Source organism: Mustela putorius, unplaced genomic scaffold, assembly GCF_011764305.1.
Source record: "Mustela putorius furo isolate JIRA1106 unplaced genomic scaffold, ASM1176430v1.1 tig00000731_pilon_pilon_pilon, whole genome shotgun sequence".
NCBI lineage: Eukaryota > Metazoa > Chordata > Mammalia > Carnivora > Mustelidae > Mustela > Mustela putorius.
Window position 1 is genome coordinate 2,597,675 of NW_025421461.1, and position 15,090 is coordinate 2,612,764.

At 51.4% G+C, this 15,090-nt stretch overlaps 1 protein-coding gene across 8 annotated transcripts in view; it reads left to right on the forward strand.

The window, feature by feature from the left end:
- Positions 1 to 15,090, forward strand: part of EPN2 (epsin 2) — an 82,368-nt gene that overhangs the window by 43,231 nt on the left and 24,047 nt on the right. For all 8 annotated transcript variants that reach the window (XM_045083663.1, XM_045083667.1, XM_045083668.1 and 5 more), the window contains one exon: positions 14,669 to 14,781. In XM_045083663.1, coding sequence (XP_044939598.1) covers positions 14,669 to 14,781 — 113 coding nt within the window. The remainder of the gene's footprint in view (positions 1 to 14,668; positions 14,782 to 15,090) is intronic.

The following is a 15,090-nucleotide window of genomic DNA, read 5'->3' on the forward strand; positions in this document are numbered from 1 at the left end:
TACTAGAGATAACGAGCCTTTTGTGTATTTGTCTTGCTTCTCTCTAGAAAGGGTTGGAGTTGCCCTCCAAAATGCACACAGTGCCAGAGGCTTAAATAGATCCAAGGAATTGGGCCGAAAGGAAAGGTGAGAAAGTAAGAGAAGGCCAGAGTCACGTAGAGGGCTGGAGAGGGATCCAAATCTGGCATTGAACTTCTCAGCCAGCAGCACGGAAGAGAACAAGTGCTCTTGAGCTGCTGGGCAAAAGTCTAGGATCCAGATCCAGATCAGCGCAGGAGGCCAGGTGCTACCGGTGCAGGGGAAGATCGGGGCCCGAGAGGAGCCCTTGGTCTGGACTGCGTCCCCACAGCGGGGCCGCCACGCCGGGCCTGAGCCCACTCTGACAGCCTGGCCTGTGTCCAGGAGAGCTCCTGGTCTCTCGGAGTGGGGGGACATCACGGCTTTCTCCCTCCCTCCATATGCTCAGCCATTCGTAAGCCCATTAGGGAGAGTCTGAAAGCAACCGTTTCATGTGTGTGGGGGGAAGAGCCCAGAGGCGTTAGGCCTCTGGAACTCTCCGGGGATGCTGGTTCTCCACAGCAGGGGACTTCAGGGGAAAACCAGAGTCACTGCAGCCCCCAGCCCTGGCAGCCAGACTTTTGTGAGGGCAGCTGGAGCAGGTAAACACCTGTACATGCATTTTAATACAGATTTTTACATTTTAATTTTTACTACATTTAATTTTAGTACTTTTAATACATTTTAATTTATTTTATTTTTTAAAAAATATTTTATTTATTTATTTGACAGGGATCACAGTAGGCAGAGAGGCAGGCAGAGAGAGAGGAGGAAGCAGGCTCCCTGCTGAGCAGAGAGCCCGATGCGGGGCTCAATCCCAGGACCCTGAGATCATGACCTGAGCCGAAGGCAGAGGCTTAACCCGCTGAGCCACCCAGGCGCCCCTACATTTTAATAATATAATTTAACTTAATACATTTTAAGGCATTTTAATACAGACTAGGCAGCCGAGAAAGGGAGGCCTCCGTAGGTCTGTTTTTGAAAACTTGAGGATGTGGGACTATATAATAACAATATGTTATTGTTTAAAAAAAATTCAAACCCAGCCAGCCTGTCCCTCCCGGGGTGTGGACTTGGAAGGGGCCTGGGTCAGCTGAGGCCTCCTGAGAGAGTGTAGGGGGAGGAGGAGGGGAGCGAAGCTTCCAGGTGCTGGGCTGGGTGACAATGCTCAGGAACCAGGTGGGGGACACGCCCAGGGCTGAGAGGTGGTTGCTGGCTGACAGCCAGATAATCGCCCAGTAGTTTCGGGGAAAGGCCAGGGACAGCCACTGGGTGGAAATGTTCCCAGCCCTCAGCGGCCTTTCACCTCAGATAGTTCTTCAGGTGGGACGGACTAGGAATCTGGTGGGAGATGGATCCAGTTGACTTCCCTTTTGCTGGGGTAAACATGTTCTCTAAGTCGGGGACCCCTGCATCTTAGGCAGGCAGCCCGCCCCAGGGCAAAGGCGGGTGCCAGGCTAGCAGCACTAAGCTTACTCTGGAGCTAATCTCTTCGAGTGCAGATAGAATCACAGAGGAAGCTGCTGAGTAATGCTCGTAGTCCTAGTCCTGTGGGGGTGGCGGCAGTGTCACTGACACCCTGTCTGAGGGTTGACACCAGCAATGCTTATTCTTGCCACGAGGGCTGGTCCTTCGTGGGGTCTGAATGTGCCCCGTGAGTCAGCAGCTGCGGGAGACCGTCGGAAGGCCTAGCCATCAACCCTTCTCTGCTTTCCCCTGTGACTGGTCCTTCTGCTGCTGCACTTGCCCGAGGAGGTGGGTGGGGCACCTTGTTGATTAACCCACATCCACTCGGTCATAATGGTAAAGCTGGAATTTGAACCCAAGGTTCCCAGAACTCTGGTATTCCTGCTTCCCAACAAAAAAGTAATGTTTAAATTGTTCTACAAAAGAGATGAATATACAGTGTATACCTAGTGCAATTTTAAGGTGGTTTGGCCCATCTCCTGTAATTTTTTTCTTACATTTTTAAAAAAAGATTTTATTTATTCATTTGACAGAGATCACAAGTAGGCAGAGAGACAGGCGGGGGTGGGGGGAGGCAGGCTCCCTGCTGAGCAGGGAGTCCTATGTGGGGCTTGATCCCAGGATCCCGAGATCATGATCTGAGCCAAAGGCAGAGGTTTAACTCACTGAGCCACCCAGGCACCCGCACCCCCTTACATGGTTTTTGAAAGCAGGGAAACCTCTTTAAACTGTTGGGTAGCGGGGCCCAGGTTTTAAGGAGCTCCTGTGATTGTCAGCGTGAGACTGAGACACAGCTGTCCAGATTGCTGACGGGGGACAATTAGTGAAGGATCAGTGCTGACTTGTGCCATAGAAAGTTGAATTATGAATACTATATTTGTATCTGCCCGTTTTTCTTCAAAGCCACCTTTGTAGTAGAGGTAAACAGAGTTATGAGCTCTCAGTAAGTGGAGAATGAAACAGGAAAAAGGAGGTTTAAGTCAGGGTCGCTAACTGTCACACCTCTGTGACAGTGTCTGAGTCACGGCTGCCCAGTGGCTGGTTACGAATAGTCAGCCTCAAGGGGGCATTTAAAAAATAATATAAGCAGAAATAAGGAGGACTGTCTGAAGATAGATTTCTCTTGGTATGGGAAAGTAGACTGTGTAATGGACTTACAATCGCTGTAGAGCATGTCACTCTCTTTTATTTTGTCTTCACAGTACTTTTTACTATCTGAAATTATCACTCGATTTTCTGTGTCCCTGCACAAGAACACTCCAAGAGAAGGGCGCCTTGTGTGTGCTCAGTGCACGCTGCCCGACCCAGGAAAGGTGTTCAGTAAACACTGAATGAATGAGTAGGGGCTAAATAAGAATTTATTTATTTATTTGAGAGAGAGAGAGAATGCACAGAAGCAGGTGGAGGGACAGAGGGAGAAGGAGAAGCAGGCTCCCCACTGAACAGGGAGCCCAACTGGGACTTGATCCCAGGACCCTGAGATCATGACCTGAACGGAAGGCAGAGGCTTGGCCAACTGAGCCATGTAGGCACCCCTGAACAGATGCTAAATAAACCTTAACTTTTCTCTTCTTTTCTTTTCTTTTTTTTGGTGGTATTTCTGTGTGTTGTGCTCCTCTCTCTTGATACCTGCCCAAGCATGAGCCTTAGTCTCTTGGAAATACATTTTATGGGCTTTTCCAGGAATAAAGAAATACTTTACGTCTTTGTGCAATAAGGTTGAGTTTAGCAGCAGTATAATTCATAGACACTAGTTTTTGTTCAGTAATAAAACGCTGTTCCTCTTTTCTGCCAGCTGCCTTTTCTCTTTTCCCTCAGGCACCTGCCCTCAAGCTGGCTGCCCTGAGTTTTTTAAATGTCCCAGAGCCTGGGCTACATGTCTGACCAGTGATGGCAGAACCTCAGGGATGGGCCCAGGCTTCACAGTGGGCAGAAGTTTCTGGTGATCACAGTGTGCGCCTGGGGCCGGGCACCACTCCTCCAGTGGTCTGTTCTGTGTCAGCTTTTGTGGAGCTGAAGCCTTCTGTTCCTCCCCTCTCTCCAACTGATGCCCAGTGCAGGGCCCTTTCAGAAAGTTGCCATCAACAGGGGTTATTTGGACTTGGAGCAGCTCGAAATTGATGTTGTCTATTGAATCAGTGTCGTCTTGCTGACTGCTAGTCTCCTACTGGACTAGCTTAGTCTAGCACCCTTGACACCAGCTCACTCGGTGGTCTACTTCTCCAGGACTAACTGGTAACCCAGTGTGGATGTGAACTAAGAAACTGCTGGTTTTTTTCATTATAAAAGTACCATGTAGAAAGTTCAAAAAGAAGAGAAATAGCCTATAATCTTATTCCTCAAAGACAGCTGCTTTTCACGTGTTGGCGTATTTCCTTACGAACTTTGTCCCGATCGTTTTCTTTTCCAGGATTGTACCCTCGCTAATGCAACTTTGAGTCCCTTCTTTTTTGTCTCATAATCCTGTAACGGGAGCATTGTCTCCCTTCCTCCACCACCCTGTAAACATTTTAACAGCTGCACTCGGCATTCCACTGGGTGGGGCTTCCTAACTCATCCTGGCCTGATGCTGGATGGGCCTTCAGTCCTCTAGCTTGCACCAAACAGGTCGGCTGTTTTCGGTGCCAGGGTACCACTACCTGGACCATGAGCACGGGGGGTTTCGAGCCCCTGGGTATGTGGTTTCGTCGTGGTCATCTTTCTGTGGCAGAGCACACAGGTTCGTGATGTAGAAAGGAACTGAAGGCCAGATCAGGACCCATATCCCCAAAGGGCAGCTGTCCTGATAGATCCGGGTCACACGTCTGAGCAGTGGTCCTTGAAAACAGAACAAATCTCATGTTTGTACTATGCAGACAATAGGACAAGATATGGTGCCATTTATAACCACATGGCGTTTGCAAAGCACATTATTCAAAATTTTAAGTTTTTCTTTTTTTTTTTTTTTAAGATTTTATTTATCAGTGGGAGAGAGAGTGCACACAAGCAGTGGGGAGTGGCAGAGAGAGAGAGAAGCAGGCTCCCCGCTGAGCAGGGAGCCTGACTCAGGGCTGGATCCCAGGACCCAGAGATCATGACCTGAGTCAAAGGCAGCTGCTTAACCGACTGAACCACCAAGGCGTCCCCAAAACATTGGGCTTTTTCTCTTGCTTATTTTGTAAGTCTGTGTGGGCCAGGGGCAGTGCTTAGTACTAAGGGTCTTACGTCACAGTCAGCCACTGAGGCCTTGCCCTTGGTGGGCTTCCCGTGTCGGAGAGACAGACACATCTAGGGTATACCAGTTGTGGTGTCTGGGAGGGGGCTGGCAGGGGGCTAAGAGCTTCTGTCCATGTGTCTGTTCGCACACTGTGCCTAGCGGGACGGGGCGAGCTGGCAGAGAAGTGGGCAGTCACCGCAGGCCGCAGGGATCCCAGTGTGACAGAGATCACCCTTCAGCTGACTCTTTACAGATCCCATGAGAAATAATACAGTTGGCAGTCTGATCTTTTCGCCCAACTTCCTGTGTGCATTTTCCATGTCGCTGCATAAGTTAGCCTTAGTTTGACAGGTTAAGCCTGGAGTAGATTACTTAACTGCTGCAAGTTTAAGTCTTTTAATTGGTAACCTAGGGGTAAGGGTAGCCTCTCCTGGATTATTGTGTAAGTTACCTGTGCTGACATAATGCTGTGCACATACTCCCTTGCACAAAGGAAATGCACCATAAATGGATCATTTACTATCATCGTTGTCACCAGAATTGCTGTTTTCAGGTTCTCACCAGTGTAAATAATGCTGCAGCAAACTTTGGGCAGAAAGCATGCTTTTAAAAGGAGTCCTTAGGGGCGCCCTGGGTGGCTCAGTCCTTAAGCGGCTGCCTTCAGCTCAGGTCATGATCCCAGCATCCTGGGATCAAGTCCTGCGGTGGGGCTCCCGGCTCAGCGGGAAGCCTGTTTCTCCCTCACTCTCTCCCAAGGCTTGTGTTCCCTCTGTAGCTGTCTCTTCCTCTATCAAATAAATAAAATCTTAAAAAAGAAATAAATACCTAAAAATAAAGGAGTCTTTAGATTCAGTGTGGTCTTCAGTGTAGAGTCGCCGGCAGTGAGATGAATGGTTAAGTGTGAGAGTGTCCTTCTGTCTCCCGAAGCATTATAAATGCTTTCCGAACGGATCGTGCCCTTGTGCAGCGCCCCCCAGCAGGGGTGACTGTCCTCCGTTGACAGCTGCAGAACTTAATATGGGTACTGTGATTTGTTCTTTTTTAAAATAGTCACAAATTAATTTTTTTTAATTATATTTATTTATTTGACAGAGATCACAAGTAGGCAGAGAGGCTGGCAGAGAGAGAGGGGAAGAAGCAAGCTCCCTGCTGAGCAGAAAGCCCGATGTGGGGCTCGATCCCTGGACCCTGGGATCATGACCTGAGCCGAAGACAGAGGCTTTAACTCACTGAGCCACCCAGGCGCCCCACAAATTAATTTTTTTAAAGATATATTTATTTATTTTAGAGACAGTGCGCACACACAAGGTAGGGGGAGGGGCAGAGGGAGAAAATCTCAAGCAGACTCCCTGGTCATGGGGTTCAACTCTCACGACCCCAAGATCATGACCTGAGCTGAAATCAAAAGTCAGTGCTTTTCCAGCTACGCCACCCAGGACCCACAGATCATCATTGATTTCATAGATGGAAGTCACTGTCAGAGTACTCATTTTAAGAGAGAAATTCCGGGGCGCCTGGGTGGCTTAGTGGGTTTGAGTCTCTGCCTTTGGCTCAGGTCATGATCTCAGGGTCCTGGGATTGAGCCCCGCATCGGGCTCTCTGCTCAGCGGGGAGCCTGCTTCCCCCTCTCTCTCTGCCTGCCTCTCTGCCTACTTGTGATCTCTGTCAGATAAATAAAATCTTTTAAAAATAAAAATAATAACAATAAAATAATTAAAGAGAAATTCCATCTTGGTCAACATTTATGCTTCACCCTGGGCCTGCTTACAAGTTTGGGTGCCAGTGTTCACTCAACTCCACTGGGACCAAGCGGACTTCCAAGCACTGCGCCCCCCCTTTCTCCCAAGCCTCTGCCTGGAGATTGGTGGGTGCCTGCAGGGCTCTACCCAGAGAGTGACTTTCACCACAACGAATGACAGGGACTCCTGGGAGAAGAGTAATGAGATGGGATTGCTCCCTGCCCCACCTCGCAAGCTGGTGATCAGGTCATGGAGAGCATTTCATCAGGAACCCAAAGAGAACAGCACAAACTTGCTCTTTTATTTCGAACAGAGGATGGGCTTTGAATCCCGCAGACAAATAAAAGGACTGCCTTTTGTCTCTGCTCCACCCTCCCCCAGCTCAGTCTCCAGCCTGGCCTGGGGAGGAACGTGGCCATTGTTCTGGCTCAGCCCCCTTCCACCAGGGTTTCAGCTTCCGCCTCTGAACTGGGGTTCACAGCACCACTGTCTCACGGTGCTGGAGAGGAGTGTATGAAATGTGCCCTTGGAGGTGGTAGCCGTTGCTAGTTTTCCCTGGAAACCCAGCCTGAAAACAAGCCAACAGGTGTTTGGACTCCTGCTCTGTGTCTGTTAGGACGCCGATGTGGCCCCTGTGTATGCAGAGCCTTGGGCCAGGTCAGGTTGGGAGGTGGCCAGACTGCAGGCAGGTCTACAGTGTAGAATGCATAATACTGATTACAGAGGGTCAGAGAAGGCTACCTGCTCTAAGTGCCAGGGTGAGAGTCCGTGGGGATGGAGCCAGCAGGAGTCCTAATGGCATGATCCAGGGAAGATGCATTTGAGAAGACGGCATTGGAGCGGACAGTTGGGATGAGGAGTTTCTCCTTTCCTGTTTGAAGAACAGCAGGAGGGGTACAGAGGCAGGAAGGAGGCTTCTAGGCCCAATGTGGAGGCTGGCAAGCTGGGTTGCCTGGGAAGAAGATAGGCTGGTGAGCAGCCTCGGGGAGGAAAGTCAGTCCTGGAGCTGAGGGGCAGTGCTTCCTTGCCCTGCGTGACGAAGGTGCCCATGTCTATGTGTGCAGGCAGGTGGTGGGAAGACCCTGAGGTTGCACCGGAAAAGCCTCAGACCATGACTGGGCATCGTAGAACAACACCCGTTTGGAGACCAGAGGTCTAATTAGGATCAAGCATACTTCCTTTGAATCCTGGAGGGGAGAATTCTTAACTTGCCTTTCCCTAGCTTCTGTTGGTGGCCACAGTCCTTGGTGTCCCTTGGGCTGGCAGCTGGCAGCACTCCAGCCCCTGCCCTCCATCACGGGCAGCCTCCCCTTGCCTGTGTGCGCATGCTCGGGCACCTATGACTCTTCCCCTTCTTGTAAGGACACCAGCCTTACTGGATTTAGGGCCCGCCCTGCTTCAGGATGACCTCATCTTAGCTAATCACATTTGCAATGACCGTGTTTCCAAAGAAGGTCCTGTTCTGAGGTACAGATGGTCAGGACTTCACTGGGACAATTCGAGGGACCAGCTCTGCCCACAACACCTACATCTGCCCCTTGCAGTGGCGGCATCACACCCCGAAGGCCTGCTTCAGTTGTGAGCTGTGCGCCAGGCTGGGCAGGGTCACAGATACTCTCTGTGGCCTCAGGCTGGACCGTCAGGAGCATTTTCAAATATAATGGACTCTCAGTGAAATGTATCCCGAATGCAGCCACTGCTCACCTGCAAAGCTACTATCCCGCCCCATGCTCGCACTGTCTCTCCCTGGGACCAATCAGATTGCATCACTGCTCATCATAGACCCACGTCCTCCAAAGCCCCTCCACGGGCCCTGAGAACCACTTGGCTCTTCCATCATGGCCCTCTGGGCACCCTTAGCCTTTATCAGCCTCACGGCCTCTGCCCTCCATCCCGAGTATAGCTCCCGCCTATCTGTGCCCGGCCTCCTTCCCCAACCCACACTGCTCCAGTAGCTCCGAATGGCCTGCCCTGACCTCTGAACACAGAGAGCCCAGCTCTCCTCTGCCCTGGGCACTCCGTCCCCCTGCTTTCTTTATTCCCGTGTCATCTGTCCTTACAGGTGCACAAACTCCAGGAGAATAGGGACTTCCCTCAGACCTAGAGCAGCACAGAGCCTGGTGGCCACTGAGTGTTACGACTGAGAGTCTCGCAGTACTTTTAGGATGTTGGGCAAGCATAGGGTTTGGCCCTAAGACTTTGCTTTGAATTCATCTCTCTGTGAACAAGTCATTTAGCCTCTCTGGGCTCTAGTTACCTCCTCTGTGAAAAGAGTGGCATTAAAAAACGAGGCTGTAAGGGTCAGACTTGGTCTCTGAGTGACCTTGGGTGGGTCCCTTCACTTGGAGCCCCAGCCCTGGTCTGTAGGTAGGACTGAGGGTTCATCGAGATACTAGGGAGAGCTGTAGGACTATCATGTGACAGGCACTGGTCTGATGCTTTCCACAGGTTAGCCCACTGGGTCTAGGACACAAGTACTCTGGCTCCATTTTGCAGATGAGAAAACTGAGGCTCGGAGGATCCTCTGCCTAGGCGGAGGTCGCGGGGTGAGAAGTGGCGGAGCCCCAATCCAAGCGCAGGCTTTCAGACCTGTTCTCCACGCTGGGCTGTAGCTTACTCAGAAAACGCCCAGCCCAGATCAGGCTGCAGCAAAGAGACGCGGCACGCATAACTGTGCTTTCCCGGGGCTAAGTGTCGGAAACGCGCGCCCACGCATAGTCACTCAGAGTAGGCATTCAGTGGCTTTCTGGGTAGAATCACAAGAAAATGTCAACAGCTGTTTCCTCTGGGGAGAGGAATGGGGGCAGGATGAGAGGTGTGGCTCCCGCTTCCTTTTATGCTGTCGTGTTTAAAAATAAGTTACGGGCATCATCACGATCCACCCGTAAATACTCAGTATGTGTCTCCTCCCGAAGAGTGAGCGGCGGTGCCCTTATCCCACAGCCCCAATCTTGACCAGTACCCAGTCCATACTCAGGTCTCAACCAGTGCCCAGTCCATACTCGGGTCTCAACCAGTGCCCAGTCCATACTCGGGTCTCGTCAGTTGTCCCCAGCATGTCTTGCAGCTGATCTGTCTAAACTGGGGACCCCCCTCCCACCTGCCCCTGTTCCCCTGAGGACCACAAGTTTCCTCTGACTATCCTGTCCCTTTGGTCTGTCTGCAGCAGATGGTCTTTTTCTCGTGACCTTAATATGCTAAGAGACTGGGCCAGTTGTCCCATAGAGCATCCCTAGGTCTGGGTTTGTCCATCTGTCTACTGCTTGGTATGGTGTTTGGCTCTGTCCTCACCCTGTTGTTCTGTGAGCCCGGAATCAGTCTAGGGTCTGGTTTGGAGTCAGATCAGAGATTTTGCCCAAATTGTCCTGGGATGTGGGTGATGTCATGTGATGGGCAGAGGGTGGCTACAGCATGGGGGGCTGTGGTTTGTCCCTCTGTCGTGAATTGTCACACACACACACACACACACACACACTCCCTTTGGTCTGAAAGTGTTCTGACTGATGATACTGGATGCACTTTTCATCTTGTACCTTTTTGACTTTCCCAACCATGTGTTTATATTTTTTCTCTTTTAATGTGACCTGGGGTGGTCTGAACTTATTTCCTCATAATTTGCCTCAGTTGACTGAAGACAGTCTTTCCCACTCCTCCCTGTGAGGAGGTAAGATGAAGACCCTGGAGGGTCTTCCACGGGAACAGGTTTTGAAGCCTCAGCTCGGGCCAGGCTGCTGGGTGGGGGTGGCCGAGGTTTCACTGGTAACTCAGGAAGTGGCCCATAGAGCCACAGGAAGGTGTCACCACATCGAGAAAGATCCAGTAAGCACTTCACTGCAGTTCAGTGATGAGGAAGGAACTCAGCCGGCCGGGGAACCGGTTACTGGAGGGCGGAAGCTGGCTGTGGGCTCAGTGTCCGCTCCCCATCTCCCCCCTTGAAGGACCATGGCCCCAGTCCCGTTCTCACGGAGGCCTGGCAAGGGCCAGGGTATGACGAGGTACCTATTTACAGCTTCTGCTGTGTAAGATGGGGAGTGGGAGTGCCAGACAGCTCCAGTCCCTAGGTAGTCTGGTGGTCATGGGTCGGAGCAGGGAGATGTGACCTGGGGCAAGGCCCATTTCCCGAGGAGAGCCAGCTGTGTGTTGGGCATCTCAGGCCCCTCCCACAGACCCCGTTTGTCTGCATTTCAGAGATGTGGGTATGGAACCAGAGAGGGCAGGACATTTATTTGCATGTGACCTCCCTGCTAGTAAGTGGCAAGGACAGGGTTTGAACTCTAGCATACCTGTCCGCAAACACGCCCAGGGTTATAAAAGGTGGCAGCAGTGTTAAGATCCAGATGGGGTCTTCTCTGGCCCCCGAGGCCCGGTGACCTTCCATTCTTCCCGAGGTTTCAGCTCTGCCTTGTGCGCCCAGGATCGGCCACTCACCTTGTATGGGGCTCAGGAGTGCTTTATCCCAAGTCCCGCTGGTCACTTACTCAGAGCCCTTGCCGGTCAGGTCGTGTTTGAAGATGTCTGTTACCTTTTTTTTTTTTTTTTTTTTTTTTTTTTTTTAAGATTTTATTTATTTGACAAAGAGAAACACAGTGAGAGAGGGAACACAAGCAGAGGGAATGGGAGAAGGAGAAGCAGGCCTCCTGCTGAGCAGGCAACCCCATGCAGGGCTCGAACTCAGGACCCTGAGATCACGACCTGAGCCAAAGGCAGACGCTTAACGACTGAGCCACTCAGGCGCCCCTGGCTCCTTTAATCAGTGTGACTGCAGACGCTGCATGGTGCTTTCTAGGAAGACAGCGAAACGCCCTGAGAAGTGGTGATTTCCTATTTTCCTGTTACCTTGACTACTTCGATTTCTTCTTTTGCAATTGCCCAAGATTGCCCAACTGAAGCCTCTTTGTTAGAAAATCTTCCAGTCGTTGCTTGAGGGGTGCGTTTGGGAACCAGGGTCCCTCCTACAGCCCGGGGCTGGCGTGAACACCAGACGGGCTCGTCTCCCTGCGGTGGGAGGTATTTCTTGGTCTTCCTCTTAGCCTGTATTTGGAGGGAAAAGTTGGCCTTTGTAGGCTTTCCTTCCTCTTCAGCCCTTCCCCTGGGCTTTCTCAGCCCAGGTAACAGGCCAGAAAGCATCAAATTGAGGCCTGGCCAATGTTTCTGATTCTCGGCCTCAGCAAGCGAGGACTTTGATGAGTTCCTCCAGGTGGGATCCGTACACAGAAAGACATCTTAGTGGTTGGAGAAGGATGATGGCCTGTGTGTGGTTCTGCTAGTGATTTGCCTACGCTGGCAGTTCCCAGTCTTCCCTCCAGGAGGCGGCCGGTGGGAAAACCGTTGCTGGGCCACCTGCATTTTCCAGGAGTCCCTGTGCACCGTGGACCTGCAACCCCTTGGAGCTGGGACAGGCTCAGGTTGGTCACAAGGGAGCTTTCAGGCCCGTCTCACAGGCATATCTGTGTTTACTGTCATGTATGGGAGTACAAGGGGCCCTTTCTGGGGCCAGGCTGCTGTCACGGATGCAAGAGCGTCTCCGCGGGTGTTGCTGTGCGCCGCTCAGCTGATTCTTGGGGCTGATGGCTGTGAATTCTGCCATCTGTGGAACTGAGAGCCATACATCCGTTGACAAAAACCACAGCATTTAGGGGAAAACCCTTTGTCTTTAATTTCCACATTGATGTGGTAAGCTATTTCCGCAAATGCTGGCTATGCATTATTCGACAGGCATCCGTTAAGGGCAGACAGGAACACGTCCATTTGCATTTGAAGCCAGTCTGGCCTTGCAGATGTCAGAGGACAAGGGAGGCTCATTTCTCTAGAAGGTCCCTGTTGAGAGCCCCATCCCATTCATCCCTGGCAGCGCTGAATCGGGCCCTGTGGCGGTACAGCCAAGTGGCAGCTTCCCCTGCCGGGGCGAGCCAAGATGGGGCTCATTTTTCAGAGCCCTTTTTCGGGGTATGGGATGGGATATAGGTCTTCTTTATGTACTCCCCATTTCCGTGTGGTAGTGAATGAAGGTGCCGAGTGTGCTGTGTTCGTTCTAAACAGAGAGTTCTGTGACGTGAGCTTCCAAGATCATCAGGAAGGAGGCTGGGAGCAGGCAGCTCGGTGGTCAGGGATCTGTGTGGGAGCCACAGTCAGCTGAGAAGAAGCCTCCAGAACCGTTCCCCGGTGCCATGCGGCTTCCGTCTCCAGCAGTCTGGGTGGGGACACCTTTGCCTCCAGGTACAGGAAAGCCCAAGACTTAAGCACTGTGACCCATCAGTGAGGCTTGGGCACAAAACCAGCAACAGCGAAAAAAGGGGGGGGGTGGCTTTTGTCTTGGTATGTTATTAATGAGCCAGATTATTAAGGTGGACTTGACATGTTCTTACCATCTAGTTGTATTTTTAAAACAAGTACTTTGGAAAAAGCAATGTGATATAACTAGCCTGGGATTCAACTTGTCTTTCATCTTTGTCTTGTTCATGGAGCTTAGAGTAGATGTGGGGCAACTGTATGCTGGTTTGTTTGTTTTTTTCCTGATTCTTTGAGTTGACAGTAAATCACAGCAAATGTGCACTGTGCTTCATGACATGGGCCTGTTCTGGATGAACTCTTAACAGCTGTATGTTTTGTGTGTTTGACACAAAACTTGTGCAAGAAAGCATTGCCTTTCACAGTCTCCTGCCCTGCCCTGCCCCCTGCCCCTTACAGCCCTGCCTGGTCCTCCTATGACCCTAATTATACCTAGTCCTCTTTTCCTGTTTTGTTTCCGATAACCAGAGCCTAGCCAACTGGAAACCTCACCTTCCAGGAATCATTCCTGACCTTATTTACTTTCTCCCAAAGAGGCAGTCCTAAGCAGCAAATTTGGATTGGAGTTTTAGGTGGGAGCAGCATTTGGGTGGGTGAGTGGTAATGGTTGCGTTTGCTGGAAGGGACATAATGAGAGAAGGAAGAAAACTGATACACACTTAGAGCATTTTCAAGCAAGTACCCATCTGCCACGAAATTGAATTCTCCATCTGTCCGTCCATCCATCTCTTCATGCTTCCGTGCATCTGGCCAGTGGGTATTTGCCAGCAGCTCTGCCAAACTTTGAGGATGGATGTAATGGTGAGAAGACAGGTGTGGAGCCTCCTCAAGGAGCGTACCTTCTGGCATGATCTACCAAACGGCACGGTAGGGGAAGTGCTGTGTCGAGGAGGGGCTGCTGACCCAGGACCAGTGAGGAGGGTGGTCCAGGAGGATCAGGGCGGTGGGGCTGAGCTCTGAGAACAGAGGAGTTGGCTGGGTGAGCAGAGGGGATGGCGTGTGTAGATGCTCATGGGGAACCATCGGAGGCAGTGGGACCTGGCTTTGAGAATTTCAGAGAAGCCGTGGACCCTCTCCTGTGGTGAAGGCAGAGGTGGCCCCGTGCTCCCAAAGTTTTGTGTCTGGTTTCTGGAGATACCTACACTCCCTGATGCACCAAAATCCCGATGGCCGTGTGAGCCCTGACGTTTTCCGTCTGGGGAGGCCCAGGCCGGTGTGATGAGTGTGAATGTGTAAAGATGCCTTTCTTGGAGGTATCCTGCATCAGCAAGGAGTCCACATCTCATCCCTTCAGTAAAACTGTCTTTCCAGGAGCTGCTTGCAAGTGTTGATACTAGCTAACTTGTTGAGTTGATACTAACTAACTATTGATAATAGCAAAAAAAAAAAAGTGTTTTTCCCAAGTTGATGCAGTTTTACATAGAAAACAAAAACTTCCGGGGTTGCTGCAGAAACAATTGGGCTTCATTTTCCCTGGTTTTTACCACCATGAGATCCAAAGTAGATTCTTAAATGTTGTGGGAATCCTGAGTGAAGTTCTTGGTCTAGCCCTGTGCTTGTATGAATGGCACTCTTTGATCTGGATGTTCAAGAGCAATACTTCTGATCTTGTAAAAAAAAAAAAAAAAGGTAGTTTCTCTCTTTGAAGGAGGGCAGCTCTGCAGTTAAGACAGAGGTTCTAATCCTCCCTTGCCCTGGAAGGCCTCTTGCCTTGATGGCCGCCGGCCACGTGGCTTACATCCCTGAGAATCCACGTGTTGGTGTTACTGGATTTTAACCTGGATGTACTCGCAGACCTTCCCTTTACGGCGCCCATGTTGTCGGGTTTTGTGGGTGTGAGGTGGAGACAGAGTGGTCTGACCAGGTGACCACTAGCTCCAGCCTGTCCTGCGCATGTGGTGACTTTGCTTTTCCCCCACAGCCACTTCCCCGAGGGTGTCCTCTGAGCTGGAGCAGGCCCGGCCGCAGACCAGCGGAGAAGAGGAGCTACAGCTGCAGCTGGCACTTGCCATGAGCAGAGAAGTCGCTGAGCAGGTTGGTGCCAGGCAGGTGGGACTGCACGCTGGGGGGTCCCCAGGTGGGGCATGGGTCACAGCAGGGACAGTGACAGAAGCAGGCCCCGGCCTCATTGTTTCCCCAGATGGGACTGGGCGTTGCCGTAGCGGTGCTCGTGCCACCCACTGCCACTACACACCCACCCCCGGTCAGGGAGGGGGTCCTTTTTGTGGGCCAGTGGGTGAGCTGGTCACAGGGCTCCCCAGAAACACTGCTGTAGACACAGCCATGTATCGTGGTCCCTTCATGCAAGGCATGTGGGCTCAGCCCCCAGGGAAGGCAGTTTGG